The sequence below is a fragment of the Prinia subflava genome, chromosome 33 (assembly GCF_021018805.1).
Source record: "Prinia subflava isolate CZ2003 ecotype Zambia chromosome 33, Cam_Psub_1.2, whole genome shotgun sequence".
Taxonomy (NCBI): domain Eukaryota; kingdom Metazoa; phylum Chordata; class Aves; order Passeriformes; family Cisticolidae; genus Prinia; species Prinia subflava.
Genome location: NC_086279.1, coordinates 999,097 through 1,022,139, shown reverse-complemented (window position 1 = coordinate 1,022,139; position 23,043 = coordinate 999,097). Strand labels below are relative to the sequence as shown.

General features: G+C 62.0%; 1 protein-coding gene and 1 pseudogene across 6 annotated transcripts; both read left to right on the top strand.

The window, feature by feature from the left end:
• Positions 1-274: 274 nt before the first annotated feature.
• On the top strand, positions 275-9,368 carry LOC134563065 (zinc finger protein 850-like; annotated as a pseudogene).
• A 1,083-nt stretch (positions 9,369-10,451) lies between these two features.
• LOC134563072 (zinc finger protein 345-like) lies at positions 10,452-21,573 on the top strand. Of its 6 annotated transcripts, XM_063420855.1 has the most exons (5): positions 10,460-10,909; positions 11,200-11,290; positions 11,476-12,550; positions 15,459-16,673; positions 19,913-21,573. In XM_063420855.1, exons 2-5 carry the CDS (start codon positions 11,230-11,232, stop codon positions 21,219-21,221), a joined length of 3,660 nt encoding a protein of 1,219 aa, XP_063276925.1. In that variant the 5' UTR covers positions 10,460-10,909; positions 11,200-11,229; the 3' UTR covers positions 21,222-21,573. The 6 variants fall into 6 exon arrangements, with proteins under 6 accessions (XP_063276923.1, XP_063276925.1, XP_063276924.1 ...); XM_063420853.1 differs by lacking the exons at positions 11,200-11,290; positions 11,476-12,550; positions 15,459-16,673 and adding an exon at positions 19,363-19,453 and having other exon boundaries at positions 10,452-10,909; positions 19,639-21,573; XM_063420854.1 differs by lacking the exons at positions 11,200-11,290; positions 11,476-12,550; positions 15,459-16,673 and adding an exon at positions 19,360-19,453 and having other exon boundaries at positions 10,788-10,909; positions 19,639-21,573.
• The last annotated feature ends 1,470 nt before the right edge of the window (positions 21,574-23,043 follow it).

Genomic DNA, 23,043 nt, shown 5'->3' with positions numbered 1-23,043 from the left:
GCTCCCAGTTCCCTCCCAGTGCTCCCAGTAAGAGCCAGACTGGGAGGGAAAGCGCTCCCGAGTCCTGCCCGCTGCTCCCGGGATCGCTGCCGGTGCCGCGCGGGGCGGGGCCGCTTTGGAACCCCCCCAGGGCAGAGCGCGGCTGCTTTTGGGTGTCGGCACCGCCCGGGCCGGGCTGGGAGCGGAGGAGGCGCGGGAGGAAGAGGAGGGACAGAGGAGGAGGAAGAGGAAAGGAAAAGAGAAAGAGAGGAGCGGGAGGAAGAGGAGGAGCAAGAAGAGGAGGAACATAGGAGGAGGAAGAGGAAGAGGAGGGGCGGGAGGAAGAGGAGGGGCAGCAGCAGCAGCCGCACGCGGTTCCCCCGCTCAGGCCGCAGCTCCCCCGGCTCCGGCAGCATCGCCCCCCCCGGAACCCGCAGGTGAGCGGGGAGGGGGAGCTCGCCCCGAATCCATCGCGGGGCTCTCCGGGAGGGTTTTTGTGCGGCCCAGGGCGTGTTTGGAGCTCGCAGGAGCCCGAAGCCGAGCCGGAGATGGCCCTGGAGGGATCTCGGCGGGTCCCACGTGGCGATGGCCCGGTAGCGGCGGGCAGAGCCCGGAGATGAGCGGGGTCCGGGCCCCCGGGGCTGAAAGGGGCGCTGACTTCTGCAGCCGCGCCGGGGCAGCGGCACCGTCAAACCCAACGCGCTCAGCGCTTGTTTTACCCCACAGCAGGATTGGCCATTGGCAAACCTCGGCCCGATGGAGGAGGAGGAGGAGGGCGCGGCGAGGAAGAGGAAGCTGTCCCGGGAGCCGCAGGCAGGTGAGGAGGAAGTCAGTGCCCCTTTGCCCCTCTCTGCTGCTCCATCTCGCAGCCCGGCCTGGTCCCCGGCTGCAGGACAACCCCGCTGCCGACGCCGTCCTGCCGGGGACGCGCGGGGGGATCTCCTTGCCCTTCCCTGTGGCCTGGAGGCAAATCCCATCCTCTCCTGGCCCTTCCTCCCCCAGGCACGGAGCTGAGCACGGAGCCCAGGGAGGACAAATCCCCGCGGCAGCAGCAGCCGGTGGGAGAGGCCGCTGTGAGCGGCTCCGCGGCGCAGGAACGCAACGGGGAGGAAAAGCCGCGGAGATGCCGCACGAGGAGGGGCTGCAAACGCAGATCTCGGGGCTCCGAGCACGAAAGATCCACCCCGGGCCGGGGAGGCGGCCGCAGCTCGGAGCTGGGGGTCCCTGAGCAGCCTCAGGAGGGGGAAAAGCCCCACAAGTGCTCGGAGTGTGGGAAGAGCTTCAGGAGGAGATCTGAACTGACCAAACACCAGAGGAACCACACTGGGGAGAGGCGCTACGAGTGTGACCAGTGCAAGAAGAGGTTTCCCAGCACCTCCAAGCTCCTCCGGCACCAGCGGATTCACACAGATGAGAGGCCCTTCCGCTGCCCCGACTGCGGGATGGGCTTCAGGGATAATTCACACCTCATCACCCACAAGCGCATCCACACCGGGGAGAGACGCCATGAGTGTCCCCAATGTGGGAAGAGCTTCAGCCAGAGCTCCAACCTGATCAAACACTGGAGGACACACACGGGACAACGGCCCTACGAGTGTGGGGAGTGTGGGAAGAGCTTCACCACCAGCTCTCAGCTCACTCTGCACCAGATGAGCCACACCGGGGAGAGGCCCTACGAGTGTGACCAGTGCAAGAAGAGGTTTCCCACCAGCTCCCATCTCTTCCTGCACCAGCGCAGTCACACGGATGAGAGGCCCTTCCGCTGCCCCGACTGCGGGATGGGCTTCAAGGACAAATCCACCCTCGTCACCCACCAGCGCATCCACACTGGGGAGAGGCCCTACGAGTGTCCCCAGTGTGGGAAGAGATTTAACACAAGCTCCCACCTGATCAGACACCAGAGGAGCCACACGGGGGAACGGCCCTACGAGTGTGGAGAGTGTGGGAAGAGCTTCACCACCAGCTCTCAGCTCACTCTGCACCAGATGATTCACACTGGGGAGAGGCCCTACGATTGTGACCAGTGCAAGAAGAGGTTTAAGACCAGCTCTCATCTTATCCTGCACCAGCGCATTCACACGGATGAGAGGCCCTTCCGCTGCCCCGACTGTGGGATGGGCTTCCTGCAAAATGCCATCCTCATCAGGCACCGGCGCATCCACACTGGGGAGAGGCCCTACGAGTGTGACCAGTGCAAGAAGAGGTTTCCCACCAGCTCCGAGCTCCTCAAGCACCAGCGCATTCACACGGATGAGAGGCCCTTCCGCTGCCCCGACTGCGGGATGGGCTTCAAGCAAAACTCCCACCTCATCAGGCACCGGCGCATCCACACCGGGGAGAGGCCCCACGAGTGTCCCCAGTGTGGGAAGAGCTTCAGACATGACTCTACCCTGATCAGACACCAGAGGATCCACACAGGGGAGAAGCCCTACGAATGTGGAGAGTGTGGGAAGAGCTTCACCAGGGGCTCAACCTTGACCCAACACCAACGGAGCCAGCACTGAGGGAAGCCCTGTGAGTGCCCCGAGTGCGGGAAGAGCTTCGTGCGCTGCTCCAGCTCCATCCCCCATGGGAGGATCCCCCCTGGATGATCCCCAGTGAGCCCCGGTGGGCAGAGCCCCGGTGATCCGCGGTGCCGGTGATCCGTGTTGGCCACACACCTGGCTGGGGACTCCACATGTTCCTGGCTCCCTGTGGCCTCGATTGTCTTTTCATTTCTCTTATCTTTTCAAAATCCTCAAAAACTGTTATACAATAAAAGTTTTTAATAAAGACCTGGATGGGGACATGGAGGGATCTTCCAGGGGATGTGCACGGTGCTGGGTTCAAGGGAATTGAGAATTCCTGGCATGAAGTTAGGACGTGCTCTGCGCTTTGGGCTCCCAAGGCTGAGCAGCTCTGGCTGTGCTGGGAGGCCCTGGAGGAGGTTCAGGGGCGCCTGATCAAGGACCTCCTGCCCTGGGACTGTCCCCCTGTTTTCGGTGTCCCCTGTCCAGGACCCCCTCTCCTCAGTGTCCCTCCCCTTGCCCTTTGTCACCCCAGTCATGGTCCTGTTCTGCTCCCATCCCATTTTGGATCCCATTCCCCCTTTCATTCCCTGTCCTGTTGTCTCTGGATGCCGTTCCTATATTCTCAGTCCCACATTTCCTGTCCTGTTCGCCTTCTCGTATTCCTGGTTCTTTCCTGGGTCCCCATTTCCATGTCCATATTCCCTCTCCTATTCCCATATCCCCAGTCCCAATCCTGTATTCCCGTTTCCCGTTCCGGACCCACCTTCCTAATCCCCATCCCATATTCTCTCTCCAGTTATTGTTTCCATCTTCTCTCTCCTGTTTCCCTATTCCCATTGCCCGTCCCATTCCAGGTCCCCTATCCCTGCAGTACCGTATTCCCGGGAACACTCCCCTATTCCTGCTCCCATTCCTGCTCCCTGTCCCCATTCCTGGTGCCATTGCTGGTCCCAGTCCCGTCTTACCCGTCCCTGTCCCAGTCCGGTACTCCAAGGCCAAATCGTGGTCCCTGTCCCCATTCTGTGACTCCTTCCAAGGCCCTGTCTCGTATTTCCGCTCCTGTGTTCCCTGTCCCTGTTCCCAGGCCATGGCCCCAATCCCATTCCTGTCCTGTATTCCCTGTCCAGTTCTCAGTCCCTGTCCCAGTTCTCAGGATCATTCCCAGTCCCGGTCTTGTATTTCCAGTCCCACTGCTGGTCCTTGACCATATTCCCAATCCCTGTCCCCATTCCCGCTCCCTGTCCCCATTCCCTGTCCACATTCCCGCTCCCTGTCCCCATTCCCTGTCCCCATTCCCGCTCCCTGTCCCCATTCCCTGTCCCCATTCCCTGTCCCCATTCCCGCTCCCTGTCCCCTCTCACCGGACGCCGCCGCCATCGCTCCGGATCCCGCTCCCCTCACGTCTGAGGGCAAACCCCGCCCTGCTCCCGCCCGCCAATCACAGCGCGCGATCGCTCCCTGATTTGCATAACCACGCCCCGTGGCTCGGCCCCGCCCCTCGCCGGCTGCAGCCGCGTCCGGGCGCTGTTTGCTCCCAGTTCCCTCCCAGTGCTCCCAGTAAGAGCCAGACTGGGAGGGAAAGCGCTCCCGAGTCCTGCCCGCTGCTCCCGGGATCGCTGCCGGTGCCGCGCGGGGCGGGGCCGCTTTGGAACCCCCCCAGGGCAGAGCGCGGCTGCTTTTGGGTGTCGGCACCGCCCATGCCGGGCTGGGAGCGGAGGAGGAGCGAGAGGAAGAGGAGGGACACAGGAGGAGGAAGAGGAAAGGCAGGAGCGGCAGGAAGAGGCGGAGCGGGAACACGAGGGACAGAGGAGGAGGAGGAAGACGAAAAGCGGGAGGAAGATCCCCCCTGAGACCCGCAGGTGAGCGGGGAGGGGGAGCTCGCCCCGAATCCATCGCGGGGCTCTCCGGGAGGGTTTTTGTGCGGCCCAGGGCGTGTTCGGATCCTGCAGGAGCCCGAAGCCGAGCCGGAGATGGCCCTGGAGGGCTCCGGGCAGCAGCCGGTGGGAGAGGCCGCTGTGAGCGGCTCCGCAGCGCAGGAACGCAACGGGGAGGAAAAGCCGCGGAGATGCCGCACGAGGAGGGGCTGCAAACGCAGATCTCGGGGCTCCGAGCACGAAAGATCCACCCCGGGCCGGGGAGGCGGCCGCAGCTCGGAGCTGGGGGTCCCTGAGAAGGCTCAGGATGGGGAGAAGCCCCACAAGTGCTCGGAGTGTGGGAAGAGCTTCAGGCGGAGATCCCAACTCATCGTCCACCAGAGGATCCACACTGGGGAGAGGCCCTACGAGTGTGACCAGTGCAAGAAGAGATTTCCCACCAGCTCCCAGCTCCTCCTGCACCAGCGCATTCACACGGATGAGAGGCCCTTCCGCTGCCCCGACTGCGGGATGGGCTTCAAGCAAAACTCCCACCTCATCAGGCACCGCCACATCCACACCGGCGAGCGACCCCACGAGCATTCCGAGTGTTGGAAGAGTTTTAACACAAGCTCCATCCTGATCAAACATCAGAGGAGCCACACCGGGGAAAATTCCTACGAGTGTGGGGAGTGTGGGAAGAGCTTCAGGTGCAGATCTCAACTCATCATACACCAGAGGAGCCACACCGGGGAGAGGCCCTACGAGTGTGAGCAGTGCAAGAAGAGGTTTCCCACCAGCTCAAATCTCCTCAAGCACCAGCGCAGTCACATGGATGAGAGGCCCTTCCGCTGCCCCGACTGCGGGATGGGCTTCAAGCACAACTCCCACCTCATCAGGCACCGGCGCATCCACACCGGGGAGAGGCCCCACGAGTGTCCCCAGTGTGGGAAGAGCTTCAGCCAGAGCTCCCACCTGATCAGACACCAGAGGATCCACACGGGGGAAAAGCCCTACGAGTGTGGGGAGTGTGGGAAGAGCTTCTCCAGGAGCTCCCACCTGATCAGACACCAGAGGAGCCACACTGGGGAGAGGCCCTACAAGTGTGACCAATGTAAGAAGAGGTTTAAGACCAGCTACAGTCTCCTCCGGCACCAGTGCATTCACACGGATGAGAGGCCCTTCCACTGCCCCGACTGCGGGATGGGCTTCAAGCACAACTCCACCCGCATCAGACACCGGCACATCCACACCGGGGAGAGGCCCCACGAGTGTCCCCAGTGTGGGAAGAGCTTCACCAGGAGCTCAACCTTGACCCAACACCAACGGAGCCAGCACTGAGGGAAGCCCTGTGAGTGCCCCGAGTGCGGGAAGAGCTTCGTGCGCTGCTCCAGCTCCATCCCCCATGAGAGGATCCCCCCTGGATGATCCCCAGTGAGCCCCGGTGGGCAGAGCCCCGGTGATCCGCGGTGCCGGTGATCCGTGTTGGGCACACACCTGGCTGGGGACTCCACATGTTCCTGGCTCCCTGTGGCCTCGATTGTCTTTTCATTTCTCTTTCTCTTTTCGAAATCCCCAAAAATGGGTTAACAATAAAATTTTTTAGAAAGACCTGGATGGGGACATGGAGGGATCTTCCAGGGCATGTGCACGGTGCTGGGTTCAAGGGAATTGAGAATTCCTGGCATGAAGTTAGGACGTGCTCTGGGCTTTGGGCTCCCAAGGCTGAGCAGCTCTGGCTGTGCTGGGAGGCCCTGGAGGAGGTTCAGGGACAGCTGATCAAGGACCTCCTGCTCTGGGACTGTCCCCCTGTTTTCGGTGTCCCCTGTCCAGGATCCCCTCTCCTCACTGTCCCTCCCCTTGCCCTTTGTCACCCCAGTCATGGTCCTGTTCTGCTCCCATCCCATTTTGGATCCCATTCCCCCTTTCATTCCCTGTCCTGTTGTCTCTGCATGCCGTTCCCATATTCTCAGTCCCATATTTCCTGTCCTGTTCGCCTTCTCGTATTCCTGGTTCTTTCCTGGGTCCCCATTTCCATGTCCATATTCCCTCTCCTATTCCCATATTCCCAGTCCCAATCCTGTATTCCCGTTTCCCGTTCCGGACCCACCTTCCTAATCCCCATCCCATATTCTCTCTCCAGTTATTGTTTCCATCTTCTCTCTCCTGTTTCCCTATTCCCATTGCCCATCCCATTCCAGGTCCCCTATCCCTGCAGTACCGTATTCCCGGGAACACTCCCCTATTCCTGCTCCCATTCCTGCTCCCTGTCCCCATTCCTGGTGCCATTGCTGGTCCCAGTCCCGTCTTACCCGTCCCTGTCCCAGTCCGGTACTCCAAGGCCAAATCGTGGTCCCTGTCCCCATTCTGTGACTCCTTCCAAGGCCCTGTCTCGTATTTCCGCTCCTGTGTTCCCTGTCCCTGTTCCCAGGCCATGGCCCCAATCCCATTCCTGTCCTGTATTCCCTGTCCAGTTCTCAGTCCCTGTCCCAGTTCTCAGGATCATTCCCAGTCCCTCTCTTCTATTTCCAGTCCCACTGCTGTTCCTTGCCCATATTCCCAATCCCTGTCCCCATTACCGATCCCTGTCCCCATTCCCGGTCCGTGTCCTGTATTCCCAGTCCCGTTCCCGCTTCCCTCCCCAGTCCTTTCCTGTATTCCTGATCCCAATCCTTGGGCCTTTCCCATTCCCTGTCCCCATTCTAATTCCCAGTCCCAATTCCCTGTCCCCATTCCCGCTGCCTGTCCCCATTCCCTGTCCCCATTCCCTGTCCCCATTCCCTGTCCCCATTCCCGCTCCCTGTCCCAATTCCCTGTGCCCGTTCCCGCTCCCTGTCCCCATTCCCTGTCCCCATTCCCTGTCCCCATTCCCGCTCCCTGTCCCCATTCCCTGTCCCCATTCCCTGTCCCCATTCCCGCTCCCTGTCCCCTCTCACCGGACGCCGCCGCCATCGCTCCGGATCCCGCTCCCCTCACGTCTGAGGGCAAACCCCGCCCTGCTCCCGCCCGCCAATCACAGCGCGCGATCGCTTTCAGATTTGCATAACCACGCCCCGTGGCTCGGCCCCGCCCCTCGCCGGCTGCAGCCGCGTCCGGGCGCTGTTTGCTCCCAGTTCCCTCCCAGTGCTCCCAGTAAGAGCCAGACTGGGAGGGAAAGCGCTCCCGAGTCCTGCCCGCTGCTCCCGGGATCGCTGCCGGGGCCGCTTTGGAACCCCCCAGGGCAGAGCGCGGCTGCTTTTGGGTGTCGGCACCGCCCGGGCCGGGCTGGGAGCGGAGGAGGAGCGGGAGGAAGAGGAGGGACAGAGGAGGAGGAAGAGGAAAGGCAGGAGCGGCAGGAAGAGGCGGAGCGGGAACACGAGGGACAGAGGAGGAGGAGGAGGAAGACGAAAAGCGGGAGGAAGATCCCCCCCGGAACCCGCAGGTGAGCGGGGAGGGGGAGCTCGCCCCGAATCCATCGCGGGGCTCTCCGGGAGGGTTTTTTACGGCCCAGGGCGTGTTCGGATCTTGCAGGAGCCCGAAGCCGAGCCGGAGATGGCCCTGGAGGGCTCCGGGCAGCAGCCGGTGGGAGAGGCCGCTGTGAGCGGCTCCGCGGCGCAGGAACGCAACGGGGAGGAAAAGCCGCGGAGATGCCGCACGAGGAGGGGCTGCAAACGCAGATCTCGGGGCTCCGAGCACGAAAGATCCACCCCGGGCCGGGGAGGCGGCCGCAGCTCGCAGCTGGGGGTCCCTGAGCAGCCTCAGGATGGGGAGAAGCCCCACAAGTGCTCGGAGTGTGGGAAGAGCTTCAGGTGGAGATCTGAACTGACCAAACACCAGAGGAGCCACACCGGGGAGAGGCCTTACGAGTGTGACCAGTGCAAGAAGAGGTTTCCCACCAGCTCCCGTCTCCTCAAGCACCAGCGCATTCACACGGATGAGAGGCCCTTCCACTGCCCCGACTGCGGGATGGGCTTCAAGCAAAACTCCCACCTCATCAGGCACCGACGAATCCACACCGGGGAGAAACCCCACGAGTGTCCCCAGTGTGGGAAGAGCTTCAGGCAGAGCTCCAACCTGATGGCCCACAAGAGGACCCACACGGGGGAACGGCCCTACGAGTGTGGAGAGTGTGGGAAGAGCTTCAGGTGCAGATCTCTACTCATCATCCACCAGAGGAGCCACACCGGGGAGAGGCCCCACGAATGTGAGCAGTGCAAGAAGAGGTTTCCCACCAGCTCCCAGCTCCTCAAGCACCAGCGGATTCACACGGATGAGAGGCCCTTCCGCTGCCTCGACTGCGGGATGGGCTTCAAGCAAAACTCCCACCTCGTCAACCACCGCCGCATCCACACCGGGGAGAGGCCCCACGAGTGCCCCCAGTGTGGGAAGAGCTTCAGACACGCTTCTGCCCTGATCCTCCACCTGAGGATCCACACAGGGGAGAAGCCCTACGCGTGTGGGGAGTGTGGGAAGAGCTTCATCCGGAGGTCCCACCTAAATCTCCACCACATGATCCACACCGGGGAGAGGCCCTACGAGTGTGAGCAGTGCAAGAAGAGGTTTCCCACCAGCTCCCAGCTCCTCCGGCACCAGCGCAGTCACACAGATGAGAGGCCCTTCCGCTGCCCCGACTGTGGGATGGGCTTCAAGCAAAACTCCAACCTCATCAGGCACCGGCGCATCCACACCGGGGAGAGGCCCCACGAGTGTCCCCAGTGTGGGAAGAGCTTTTCCAGCAGCTCTCACTTGACCCAACACCAACGGAGCCAGCACTGAGGGAAGCCCTGTGAGTGCCCCGAGTGCGGGAAGAGCTTCGTGCGCTGCTCCAGCTCCATCCCCCATGGGAGGATCCCCCCTGGATGATCCCCAGTGACCCCCCGTGGGCAGAGCCCCGGTGATCCACGGTGCCGGTGATCCGTGTTGGCCACACACCTGGCTTGGGGACCCACATCCTCCTGGATCCTTGTTACTGTGATTTCCTTTACATTTCTGTTTGTCTTTTGAATCAACCCAAAATCGTGGTGAAAATAAAAATTTTGAACAAAGACCTCGATGGGGACATGGATGGATCTTCCAGGGGATGTGGCTGATAATTGGTTTGAGGGAGTTGAGTGGACCTCAGGGCTTGGGGCTCCCCAGGCCGAGCGGCTCCAGTTGTGTTCACAGACCCTGGAGGAGGTTCATGGGGGGCTCATCAAAGACCCCCTGCCCTGGGACTGTCCCCATGTCTCGCTGTCCCCTTTCCAGGATCCCCCTTTGCCCCCTGCCCGTTCCCATGTCACCCTCTCCCGCTCCTTTCCTGCTCCCATCCCTGTCCGTATTCCATTCCTGCTCTCATTGCCTGTCCCATATTCTCTCTCTGGTTGCCATTCCCATATTCCCAGTCCCATATTCCCACCCCTGCTCCCGTTCCTGTATTCCCAGTCCCCGTGCCGGTCCCGCATTTCCAGTTTGATATTCCCTGCCCTGTTCCTATAGTCCCGTTGCCGTGTTCCCGTTTCTGATCCCGGCCCCTCCTTTCTAATCCACACCCCATCTTTCCTCTCCGGATGCTGTTTCCATGCTATTTCTCCTGTTTCCCTATTCCTATCCCCGATCCCATTCCAGGTCCCTCTCCTGCATTCCACATTCCCAGTCCCATTCCTAGCTCCATTCTCAGTCCCAGTCTCCATTCCAGACCCCTGTCCCATATTGCTGCTCCCTGGCCGCAGTCCCAGTCCGGTATTCCCCGTCCCGTTCCTGGTTCCTGTTCCCATTCCATGGATCATTCCCAGTCCCTGCCTGGTATTTGCAGTGCCGTGCCCGTTCCTGGTTCCCATTGCTGATCCCTCTCTCCATACCCGGTCCCTTTTCCCATTTCATGTGTCTGTCCCTATTCCCTCTCTGCATTTCCCATTCCATGTCCCCATTCCCTGTCCCCATTGCCTGTCCCCATTCCCGCTCCGGTCACCGCTCCCTGTCCCCATTCCCTGTCCCCATTCCCTGTCCCCATTCCCGCTCCCTGTCCCCTCTCACCGGACGCCGCCGCCATCGCTCCGGATCCCGCTCCCCTCACGTCTGAGGGCAAACCCCGCCCTGCTCCCGCCCACCAATCACAGCGCGCCATCGCTCCCGGATTTGCATAACCACGCCCCGTGCCTCGGCCCCGCCCCTCGCCGGCTGCAGCCGCGTCCGGGCGCTGTTTGCTCCCAGTTCCCTCCCAGTGCTCCCAGTGAGAGCCAGACTGGGAGGGAAAGCGCTCCCGAGTCCTGCCCGCTGCTCCCGGGATCGCTGCCGGGGCCGCTTTGGAACCCCCCCAGGGCAGAGCGCGGCTGCTTTTGGGTGTCGGCACCGCCCGGGCCGGGCTGGGAGCGGAGGAGGCGCGGGAGGAAGAGGAGGGACACAGGAGGAGGAGGAAGAGGAAAGGAAAAGAGAAAGAGAGGAGCGGGAGGAAGAGGAGGAGCAAGAAGAGGAGGGACATAGGAGGAGGAAAAGGAAAAGGAGGGACGGGAGGAAGAGGAGGGGCAGCAGCAGCAGCCGCACGCGGTTCCCCCGCTCAGGCCGCAGCTCCCCCGGCTCCGGCAGCATCGCCCCCCCCGGAACCCGCAGGTGAGCGGGGAGGGGGAGCTCGCCCCGAATCCATCGCGGGGCTCTCCGGGAGGGTTTTTGTGCGGCCCAGGGCGTGTTCGGATCTCGCAGCAGCCCGAAGCCGAGCCGGAGATGGCCCTGGAGGGATCTCGGCGGGTCCCACGTGGCGATGGCCCGGTAGCGGCGGGCAGAGCCCGGAGATGAGCGGGGTCCGGGCTCCCCGGGGCTGAAAGGGGCGCTGACTTCTGCAGCTGCGCCGGGGCAGCGGCACCGTCAAACCCAACGCGCTCAGCGCTTGTTTTACCCCACAGTAGGATTTCCCTTTGCCAAACCTCGGCCCGATGGAGGAGGAGGAGGAGGGCGCGGCGAGGAAGAGGAAGCTGTCCCGGGAGCCGCAGGCAGGTGAGGAGGAAGTCAGTGCCCCTTTGCCCCTCTCTGCTGCTCCATCTCGCAGCCCAGCCTTGCCCCCGGCTGCAGGACAACCCCGCTGCCGACGCCGTCCTGCCGGGGACGCGCGGGGGGATCTCCTTGCCCTTCCCTGTGGCCCAGAGGCAAATCCCATCCTCTCCTGGTCCTTCCTCCCCCAGGCACGGAGCTGAGCACGGAGCCCAGGGAGGACAAATCCCCGCGGCAGCAGCCGGTGGGAGAGGCCGCTGTGAGCGGCTCCGCGGCGCAGGAACGCAACGGGGAGGAAAAGCCGCGGAGATGCCGCACGAGGAGGGGCTGCAAACGCAGATCTCGGGGCTCCGAGCACGAAAGATCCACCCCGGGCCGGGGAGGCGGCCGCAGCTCGGAGCTGGGGGTCCCTGAGCAGCCTCAGGATGGGGAGAAGCCCCACAAGTGCTCGGAGTGTGGGAAGAGCTTCAGGTGGAGATCTGAACTGACCAAACACCAGAAAATCCACACCGGGGAGAAGCCCCACAAATGCTCGGAGTGTGGGAAGAGCTTCAGGCGGAGATCCCAACTCATCGTCCACCAGATGATCCACACTGGGGAGAGGCCCTACGAGTGTGATCAATGCAAGAAGAGGTTTCAGACGAGCTCCAAGCTCCTCGTGCACCAGCGGGTTCACACGGATGAGAGGCCCTTCCGCTGCCCCGACTGTGGGGTGGGCTTCAGGCATAACTCCACCCTCATCACCCACCGGCGCATCCACACTGGGGAGAGGCCCTACAAGTGTGAGCAGTGTGTGAAGAGCTGCAGCCAGCGTTCCCACCTGATCACACACCAGAGGATCCACACGGGGGAACGGCCCTACGAGTGTGGGGAGTGTGGGAAGAGCTTCAGCCAGAGTTCTACCCTGACTCTGCACCAGAGGAGCCACACTGGGGAGAGACCCTACGAGTGTGAGCAGTGTGGGAAGAGCTTCAGGCAGACGACCACCCTGATTGCCCACAAGAGGACCCACACGGACGAACGGCCCTACGAGTGTGGGGAGTGTGGGAAGAGCTTCAGCCAGAGATCTACCCTGACTCTGCACCAGAGGAGCCACACTGGGGAGAGACCCTACGAGTGTGACCAGTGCAAGAAGAGGTTTCCCACCAGCTCCCGTCTCCTCCAGCACCAGCGGATTCACACGGATGAGAGGCCCTTCCGCTGCCCCGACTGCGGGATGGGCTTCCAGCGTAACTACACCCTCATCAGGCACCGGCGCATCCACACCGGGGAGAGGCCCCACGAGTGTCCCCAGTGTCGGAAGAGCTTCTCTAGAAGTTCTCACTTGACCCAACACCAACGGAGCCAGCACTGAGGGAAGCCCTGTGAGTGCCCCGAGTGCAGGAAGAGCTTCGTGCGCTGCTCCAGCTCCATCCCCAATGGGAGGATCCCCAGTGACCCCCGGTGGGCAGAGCCCCGGTGATCCACGGTGCCGGTGATCCGTGTTGGGCACACACCTGGCTGGGGGCTGCAAATCCTCCTGGCTCCCCGTGGCCTGGATTTCTTTTTCATTTCTCTTTATCTTTCCAAAGCCCTCAACAATGGGGTAAAAATAAAAATTTTGACGAAGACCTGGATGGGGACATGGGGGAATTTTCCAGGGGATATGACGGGTGCTGGGTTCAAGGGACCTGAGGATTCTTGGCAGTGACTTGGGGGTTTCTCAGGGCTTTGTGCTCCCCAGGCTGAGCAGCTCCAGCTGCGCTGGGAGAACCTGGTGGAGGTTCTGGGGCAGCTGATCAAGGGCCCCCTGCCCTGGGACTGTCCCCCTGTTCCTGGTGTCCCCTTTCCAGGATCTCCCTTTTCCCACTGTCACTCCTCTTGCCTGTTCCTGTGTCACCCCACTCCTGGTCCTGTCCTGCTCTCATCCCAGTCCCCATCTCTTTCCCGCTCTCATTCCCTGTCCCGTAGTCTCTGTCTGGTTTCAGCTCCCACATTCCCAGTCCCATATTCCCTGCCCTGTTTCTGTTCTCATATTCCCCATCCTGCTGCAGGTCCTGGATTTCCATTGCTTTTTTCTCTGTCCTGTTCCCATATTCCCATTCCTAGTCCTGCTCCTGTATTCCTGTTTCTGACAGTGGCCCCTCTTCCTAATCCCCAGCCCATATTCTCTCTCCACTTCTTGCTCCCTTATTATTTCCTGTCCAATTTGCACATTCCCCTGCCTGGTCCCATTCCTGGTCTCAGTCCTGAACTACCTGTCCCATTCCGGTATTCCCGTTCCCGTTGCTGCTCGCTGTCCCCATTCCCTGGATCATTCCCAGTCCCTGTCACCTATTTCCAGTCCTGTTCTCAGGCCCTGTCCTCATTCCCAGGTCCTGTCCCCATTCCTGGTTGTGTCCCGTATTCCCTGTCCCATTCTTGGGCCCAGTCCCCATTCCCAGTATCCTTCCCAGTGCCTGTCTCCTATTTCCATGTCCATTCCCAGTGCCTGTCCATGCTTCGAATCCCTGTCCACACTCACGGTCCTTTCCCTGTGGCATTTCCAGTCTTGTCCCTGTTCCCTGTCCGTATTCCCGGTACCTGTCCCCATTCGCAGTCCTGTCTGGTATTCCAGGTTCAATTTCGGTGACATTCGCTATTTTTATACCCATTGCCAAATTCTAAAACCCTGTCCCCATTCCCGCTCCCTGTCCCCATTCCCTTTCCCCATTCCCTGTCTCCATTCCCTGTCCCCATTCCCGCTCCCTGTCCCCATTCCCTGTCCCCATTCCCGCTCCCTGTCCCCATTCCCTGTCCCCATTCCCGCTCCCTGTCCCCATTCCCTGTCCCCATTCCCGCTCCCTGTCCCCATTCCCTGTCCCCATTCCCGCTCCCTGTCCCCTCTCACCGGACGCCGCCGCCATCGCTCCGGATCCCGCTCCCCTCACGTCTGAGGGCAAACCCCGCCCTGCTCCCGTCCGCCAATCACAGCGCGCGATCGCTCCCGGATTTGCATAACCACGCCCTGCGGCTCGGCCCCGCCCCTCGCCGGCTGCAGCCGCGTCCGGGCGCTGTTTGCTCCCAGTTCCCTCCCAGTGCTCCCAGTAAGAGCCAGACTGGGAGGGAAAGCGCTCCCGAGTCCTGCCCGCTGCTCCCGGGATCGCTGCCGGTGCCGCGCGGGGCGGGGCCGCTTTGGAACCCCCCCAGGGCAGAGCGCGGCTGCTTTTGGGGGTCGGCACCGCCCGGGCCGGGCTGGGAGCGGAGGAGGAGCGGGAGGAAGAGGAGGGACACAGGAGGAGGAAGAGGAAAGGCAGGAGCGGCAGGAAGAGGCGGAGCGGGAACACGAGGGACAGAGGAGGAGGAGGAAGACGAAAAGCGGGAGGAAGATCCCCCCTGAGACCCGCAGGTGAGCGGGGAGGGGGAGCTCGCCCCGAATCCATCGCGGGGCTCTCCGGGAGGGTTTTTGTGCGGCCCAGGGCGTGTTCGGATCTTGCAGGGGCTCGAAGCCGAGCCGGAGATGGCCCTGGAGGGATCTCGGCGGGTCCCACGTGGCGATGGCCCGGTAGCGGCGGGCAGAGCCCGGAGATGAGCGGGGTCCGGGCCCCCCGGGGCAGAAAGGGGCGCTGACTTCTGCAGCCGCGCCGGGGCAGCGGCACCGTCAAACCCAACGCGCTCAGCGCTTGTTTTACCTCACAGCAGGATTGGCCATTGGCAAACCTCGGCCCCATGGAGGAGCAGGAGGAGGAGAAGGGCGCAGCGAGGAAGAGGAAGATGTCCCGGGAGCCGCAGGCAGGTGAGGAGGAAGTCAGTGCCCCTTTGCCCCTCTCTGCTGCTCCATCTCGCAGCCCAGCCTGGCCCCCGGCTGCAGGACAACCCCGCTGCCGACGCCGTCCTGCCGGGGACGCGCGGGGGGATCTCCTTGCCCTTCCCTGTGGCCCGGAGGCAAATCCCATCCTCTCCTGGTCCTTCCTCCCCCAGGCACGGAGCTGAGCACGGAGCCCAGGGAGGACAAATCCCCGCGGCAGCAGCCGGTGGGAGAGGCCGCTGTGAGCGGCTCCGCGGCGCAGGAACGCAACGGGGAGGAAAAGCCGCGGAGATGCCGCACGAGGAGGGGCTGCAAACGCAGATCTCGGGGCTCCGAGCACGAAAGATCCACCCCGGGCCGGGGAGGCGGCCGCAGCTCGGAGCTGGGGGTCCCTGAGCAGCCTCAGGATGGGGAGAAGCCCCACAAGTGCTCGGAGTGTGGGAAGAGCTTCAGGCGGAGATCCCAACTCATCGTCCACCACAGAAGCCACACCGGGGAAAAGCCCTACGAGTGTGGGGAGTGCAAGAAGAGGTTTCCCACCAGCTCCCAGCTCCTGCGGCACCAGCGCATTCACACGGATGAGAGGCCCTTCCGCTGCCCTGACTGCGGGATGGGCTTCCAGCGTAACTCCACCCTTGTCAGGCACCGGCGCATCCACGCCGGGGAGAGGCCCCACGAGTGTCCCCAGTGTGGGAAGAGCTTCAACACGAGCTCCCACCTGATCAGACACCAGAGGAGCCACACGGGGGAGAGGCCCTACGAGTGTGGGGAGTGTGGGAAGAGCTTCAGCCAGAGCTCCAATCTGATCAGACACCAGATGATCCACACTGGGGAAAAGCCCTACGAGTGTGAGCAGTGCAAGAAGAGGTTTCAGACCAGCTCCCACCTCCTCCTGCACCAGCGGATTCACACGGATGAGAGGCCCTTCCGCTGCCCCGACTGCGGGAAGGCCTTCACACAAAACTCCACCCTCATCAGGCACCGGTGCATCCACACCGGGGAGAGGCCCCACGAGTGTCCCCATTGTGGGAAGAGCTTCAGACAGAGCTCCCACCTGATCAGACACCAGAGGAGCCACACCGGGGAGAGGCCCTACAAGTGTGACCAGTGCAAGAAGAGGTTTCCCACCAGCTCCAGTCTCCTCAAGCACCAGGAGATTCACACCGAGGAGAGGCCCCACAAGTGTCCCCAGTGTGGGAAGGGCTTTAACACAAGGTCCAACCTGATCATCCACCAGAGGAGCCACACCGGGGAGAGGCCCTACGAGTGTGACCAATGCGAGAAGAGGTTTCCCACAAGCTCCCAGCTCCTTGTGCACCAGCGCAGTCACAGGGATGAGAGGCCCTTCCGCTGCCCCGACTGCGGGATGGGCTTCAAACACAACTCCACACTTGTGAGCCACCGGCGCATCCACACCGGGGAGAGGCCCCACGAGTGTCCCCAGTGTGGGAAGAGCTTTAACACAAGCTCCTCCCTGATCAGACACCAGAGGATCCACACGGGGGAACGGCCCTACGAGTGTGGGGAGTGTAGGAAGAGCTTCACCGAGAGCTCTACCCTGACTCTTCACCAGAGGAGCCACACAGGGGAGAGGCCCTACGAGTGTGACCAGTGCAAGAAGAGGTTTCCCACCAGCTCCCAGCTCCTCCGGCACCAGCGCATTCACACGGATGAGAGGCCCTTCCACTGCCCCGACTGCGGGATGGGCTTCAAGCACAACTCCACCCTCATCAGGCACCGGCGCATCCACACCGGGGAGAGGCCCCACGAGTGTCCCCAGTGTGGGAAGAGCTTCTCCAGGAGCTCAAACTTGACCCGACATCAACGGAGCCAGCACTGAGGGAAGCCCTGTGAGTGCCCCGAGTGCGGGAAGAGCTTCGTGCGCTGCTCCAGCTCCATCCCCCATGGGAGGATCCCCCCTGGATGATCCCCAGTGACCCCCGGTGGGCAGAGCCCCGGTGATCCGCGGTGCCGGTGATCCGTGTTGGGCACACACCTGGCTGGGGACTCCACATGTTCCTGGCTCCCTGTGGCCTCGATTGTCTTTTCATTTCTCTTTCTCTTTTCGAAATCCCCAAAATGGGTTAACAATAAAAGTTTTTAAGAAAGACCTGGATGGGGACATGGAGGGATCTTCCAGGGGATGTGCACGGTGCTGGGTTCAAGGGAATTGAGAATTCCTGGCATGAAGTTAGGACGTGCTCTGGGCTTTGGGCTCCCAAGGCTGAGCAGCTCTGGCTGTGCTGCGAGGCCCTGGAGGAGGTTCAGGGGCACCTGATCAAGGACCTCCTGCCCTGGGACTGTCCCCCTGTTTTCGGTGTCCCCTGTCCAGGACCCCCTCTCCTCACTGTCCCTCCCCTTGCCCTTTGTCACCCCAGTCATGGTCCTGTTCTGCTCCCATCCCATTTTGGATCCCATTCCCCCTTTCATTCCCTGTCCTGTTGTCTCTGCATGCCGTTCCCATATTCTCAGTCCCATATTTCCTGTCCTGTTCGCCTTCTCGTATTCCTGGTTCTTTCCTGGGTCCCCATTTCCATGTCCATATTCCCTCTCCTATTCCCATATTCCCAGTCCCAATCCTGTATTCCCGTTTCCCGTTCCGGACCCACCTTCCTAATCCCCATCCCATATTCTCTCTCCAGTTATTGTTTCCATCTTCTCTCTCCTGTTTCCCTATTCCCATTGCCCATCCCATTCCAGGTCCCCTATCCCTGCAGTACCGTATTCCCGGGAACACTCCCCTATTCCTGTCCCATTCCTGCTCCCTGTCCCCATTCCTGGTCCCACTGCTGGTCCCAGTCCCGTCTTACCCGTCCCTGTCCCAGTCCGGTACTCCAAGGCCAAATCGTGGTCCCTGTCCCCATTCTGTGACTCCTTCCAAGGCCCTGTCTCGTATTTCCGCTCCTGTGTTCCCTGTCCCTGTTCCCAGGCCATGGCCCCAATCCCATTCCTGTCCTGTATTCCCTGTCCAGTTCTCAGTCCCTGTCCCAGTTCTCAGGATCATTCCCAGTCCCGGTCTTCTATTTCCAGTCCCACTGCTGGTCCTTGACCATATTCCCAATCCCTGTCCCCATTACGGATCCCTGTCCCCATTCCCGGTCCGTGTCCTGTATTCCCAGTCCCGTTCCCGCTTCCCTCCCCAGTCCTTTCCTGTATTCCTGATCCCAATCCTTGGGCCTTTCCCATTCCGTGTCCCCATTCTAATTCCCAGTCCCAATTCCCTGTCCCCATTCCCGCTGCCTGTCCCCATTCCCTGTCCCCATTCCCTGTCCCCATTCCCACTCCCTGTCCCCATTCCCTGTCCCCATTCCCTGTCCCCATTCCCACTCCCTGTCCCCATTTCCTGTCCCCATTCCCTGTCCCAATTCCCTGTGCCCATTCCCGCTCCCTGTCCCCATTCCCTGTCCCCATTCCCGCTCCCTGTCCCCTCTCACCGGACGCCGCCGCCATCGCTCCGGATCCCGCTCCCCTCACGTCTGAGGGCAAACCCCGCCCTGCTCCCGCCCACCAATCACAGCGCGCCATCGCTCCCTGATTTGCATAACCACGCCCTGCGGGTCGGCCCCGCCCCTCGCCGGCTGCAGCCGCGTCCGGGCGCTGTTTGCTCCCAGTTCCCTCCCAGTGCTCCCAGTAAGAGCCAGACTGGGAGGGAAAGCGCTCCCGAGTCCTGCCCGCTGCTCCCGGGATCGCTGCCGGTGCCGCGCGGGGCGGGGACGCTTTGGAACCCCCCCAGGGCAGAGCGCGGCTGCTTTTGGGTGTCGGCACCGCCCGGGCCGGGCTGGGAGCGGAGGAGGAGCGGGAGGAAGAGGAGGGACAGAGGAGGAGGAAGAGGAAAGGGAAAGAGAAAGAGAGGAGCGGGAGGAAGAGGAGGAGCACGAAGAGGAGGGACAGAGATGGAGGAAGAGGAAAAGGAGGGGCGGGAGGAAGAGGAGGGGCAGCAGCAGCAGCCGCACGCGGTTCCCCCGCTCAGGCCGCAGCTCCCCCGGCTCCGGCAGCATCGCCCTCCCCGGGACCCGCAGGTGAGCGGGGAGGGGGAGCTCGCCCCGAATCCATCGCGGGGCTCTCCGGGAGGGTTTTTGTGCGGCCCAGGGCGTGTTCGGATCTCGCAGGAGCCCGAAGCCGAGCCGGAGATGGCCCTGGAGGGATCTCGGCGGGTCCCACGTGGCGATGGCCCGGTAGCGGCGGGCAGAGCCCGGAGATGAGCGGGGTCCGGGCTCCCCGGGGCTGAAAGGGGCGCTGACTTCTGCAGCCGCGCCGGGGCAGCGGCACCGTCAAACCCAACGCGCTCAGCGCTTGTTTTACCCCACAGCAGGATTTCCCTTTGCCAAACCTCGGCCTCATGGAGGAGCAGGAGGAGGAGGGCGCGGCGAGGAAGAGGAAGATGTCCCGGGAGCCGCAGGCAGGTGAGGAGGAAGTCAGTGCCCCTTTGCCCCTCTCTGCTGCTCCATCTCGCAGCCCAGCCTGGCCCCCGGCTGCAGGACAACCCCGCTGCCGACGCCGTCCTGCCGGGGACGCGCGGGGGGATCTCCTTGCCCTTCCCTGTGGCCCGGGGGCAAATCCCATCCTGTCCTGGTCCTTCCTCCCCCAGGCACGGAGCTGAGCACGGAGCCCAGGGAGGACAAATCCCCGCGGCAGCAGCCGGAGGGAGAGGCCGCTGTGAGCGGCTCCGCGGCGCAAGAACGCAACGGGGAGGAAAAGCCGCGGAGATGCCGCACGAGGAGGGGCTGCAAACGCAGATCTCGGGGCTCCGAGCACGAAAGATCCACCCCGGGCCGGGGAGGCGGCCGCAGCTCGGAGCTGGGGGTCCCTGAGCAGCCTCAGGATGGGGAGAAGCCCCACAAGTGCTCGGAGTGTGGGAAGAGCTTCAGGTGGAGATCCCGACTCATCATCCACCAGAGGATCCACACGGGGGAAAAGCCCTACGAGTGTGGCGAGTGTGGGAAGGGCTTCAGGTGCAGATCTGAACTGATCAAACACCAGAGGATCCACACCGGGGAGATGCCCTACAAGTGTGACCAGTGCAAGAAGAGGTTTCCCACCAGCTCCCAGCTCCTTCTGCACCAGCGGATTCACACGGATGAGAGGCCCTTCCGCTGCCCCGACTGCGGGATGGGCTTCAAGCACAACTCCCACCTCATCAACCACCATCGCATCCACACCGGGGAGAGGCCCCACAAATGTCTTCAGTGTGGGAAGAGCTTCAGACAGAGCTCCCACCTGATCCTCCACCAGAGGAGCCACATGGGAGAACGGCCGTACGAGTGTGGGGAGTGTGGGAAGAGCTTCGTCCGGAGCTCCCACCTGACTCTCCACCAGATGATCCACACCGGAGAGAGGCCCTACGAGTGTGACCAGTGCAAGAAGAGGTTTCAGACCAGCTCCAGTCTCCTTAGGCACCAGCAGATTCACACCAGGGAGAAGCCCCACAAGTGTCCCCAGTGTGGGAAGGGCTTTAACACAAGGTCCAACCTGATCATCCACCAGAGGAGTCACAGGGGGCAACGGCCCTGCGAGTGTGGAGAGTGTGGGAAGAGCTTCAGGTGCAGATCTCTACTCATCATCCACCAGAGGAGCCACACCGGGGAGAGGCCCTACGAGTGTGAGCAGTGCAAGAAGAGGTTTCACACCAGCTCCCAGCTCCTCAAGCACCAGCGGATTCACACGGATGAGAGGCCCTTCCGCTGCCTCGACTGCGGGATGGGCTTCAAGCAAAACTCCCACCTCATCAACCACCGCCGCATCCACACCGGGGAGAGGCCCCACGAGTGTCCCCAGTGTGGGAAGAGCTTCAGACACGGTTCTGTTCTGATCCTCCACCTGAGGATCCACACAGGGGAGAAGCCCTACGAGTGTGGGGAGTGTGGGAAGAGCTTCATCCGGAGGTCCCACCTGACTCTCCACCACATGATCCACACCGGGGAGAGGCCCTACGAGTGTGAGCAGTGCAAGAAGAGGTTTCACACCAGCTCCCAGCTCCTCCGCCACCAGCGCAGTCACACGGATGAGAGGCCCTTCCGCTGCCCCGACTGCGGGATGGGCTTCAAGCAAAACTCCAACCTCATCAGGCACCGGCGCATCCACACCGGGGAGAGGCCCCACAAGTGTCCCCAGTGTGGGAAGAGCTTTTCCAGCAGCTCTCACTTGACCCAACACCAACGGAGCCAGCACTGAGGGAACCCCTGTGAGTGCCCCGAGTGCGGGAAGAGCTTCGTGCGCTGCTCCAGCTCCATCCCCCATGGGAGGATCCCCCCTGGATGATCCCCAGTGACCCCCGGTGGGCAGAGCCCCGGTGATCCGCGGTGCCGGTGATCCGTATTGGGCACACACCTGGCTGGGGGACCCACATCCTCCTGCCTCCCTGTGGCCTGGATTTCTTTTTCATTTCTCTTTCTCTTTTCGAAATCCCCAAAAATGGGTTAACAATAAAAGTTTTTAATAAAGACCTGGATGGGGACACGTGGGGATCTTCCAGGGGACGTGAGGGGTGCTGGGTTCAAGGGACCTGAGGATTCTTGGCAGGGACTTGGGGTTTCTCAGGGCTTAGGGCTTCCCAGGCTGAGCAGCTCCAGCTGCGCTGGGAGAACCTGGTGGAGGTTCTGGGGCAGCTGATCAAGGGCCCCCTGCCCTGGGACTGTCCCCCTGTTCCTGGTGTCCCCTTTCCAGGATCTCCCTTTTCCCACTGTCACTCCCCTTGCCTGTTCCTGTGTCACCCCACTCCTGATCCTGCCCTGCTCCCATCCCAGTCCCCATCTCTTTCCCGCTCTCATTCCCTGTCCCGTAGTCTCTGTCTGGTTTCAGCTCCCACATTCCCAGTCCCATATTCCCTGCCCTGTTTCTGTTCTCATATTCCCCATCCTGCTGCAGGTCCTGGATTTCCATTGCGTTTTTCCCTGTCCTGTTCCCATATTCCCATTCCTAGTCCTGCTCCTGTATTCCTGTTTCTGACAGTGGCCCCTCTTCCTAATCCCCAGCCCATATTCTCTCTCCACTTCTTGCTCCCTTATTATTTCCTGTCCAATTTGCACATTCCCCTGCCTGGTCCCATTCCTGGTCTCAGTCCTGAACTACCTGTCCCATTCCAGTATTCCCGTTCCCATTGCTGCTCGCTGTCCCCATTCCCTGGATCATTCCCAGTCCCTGTCACCTATTTCCAGTCCTGTTCTCAGGCCCTGTCCTCATTCCCAGGTCCTGTCCCCATTCCTGGTTGTGTCCCGTATTCCCTGTCCCATTCTTGGACCCAGTCCCCATTCCCAGTATCCTTCCCAGTGCCTGTCTCCTATTTCCATGTCCATTCCCAGTCCCTGTCCGTGCTCCAAATCCCTGTCCACACTCACGGTCCTTTCCCTGTGGCATTTCCAGTCTTATCCCTGTTCCCTGTCCGTATTCCCGGTACCTGTCCCCATTCCCACTCCTGTCTTGTATTCCAATTTCAATTTCGGTGACATTCCCTATTTTTATACCCATTCCCCAATTCTAAATCCCTGTCCACATTCCCGCTCCCTGTCTCCATTCCCTGTCCCCATTCCCGTTCCCTGTCCCCATTCCCTGTCCCCATTCCCTGTCCCCATTCCCTGTCCCCATTCCCTGTCCCCATTCCCGTTCCCTGTCCCCTTTCCCTGTCCCCATTCCCATTCCCTGTCTCCATTCCCGCTCCCTGTTCCCATTCCCTGTCCCCATTCCCTGTCCACATTCCCGCTCCCTGTCTCCATTCCCTGTCCCCATTCCCTGTCCCCATTCCCATTCCCTGTCCCCATTCCCTGTCCCCATTCCCTGTCCCCATTCCCTGTCCCCATTCCCGCTCCCTGTCCCCATTCCCTGTTCCCATTCCCGCTCCCTGTCCCCATTCCCTGTCCCCATTCCCTGTTCCCATTCCCGCTCCCTGTCCCCATTCCCTGTCCCCATTCCCGCTCCCTGTCCCCATTCCCTGTCCCCATTCCCGCTCCCTGTCCCCTCTCACCGGACGCCGCCGCCATCGCTCCGGATCCCGCTCCCC

Excerpts from the sequence above, each read along its gene's own strand:
- LOC134563072 (XM_063420855.1), top strand. The coding sequence starts at position 11,230 with ATGGAGGAGGAGGAGGAGGGCGCGGCGAGGAAGAGGAAGCTGTCCCGG. Across the intron at positions 12,551-15,458 it reads AGGCACCGGCGCATCCACAC|TGGGGAGAAGCCCCACAAGT; the intron begins CGGGGAGAGGCC and ends GCAGCCTCAGGA. Across the intron at positions 16,674-19,912 it reads TGTGACCAGTGCAAGAAGAG|CTTCAGGTGGAGATCCCGAC; the intron begins GTTTCCCACCAG and ends GTGTGGGAAGAG.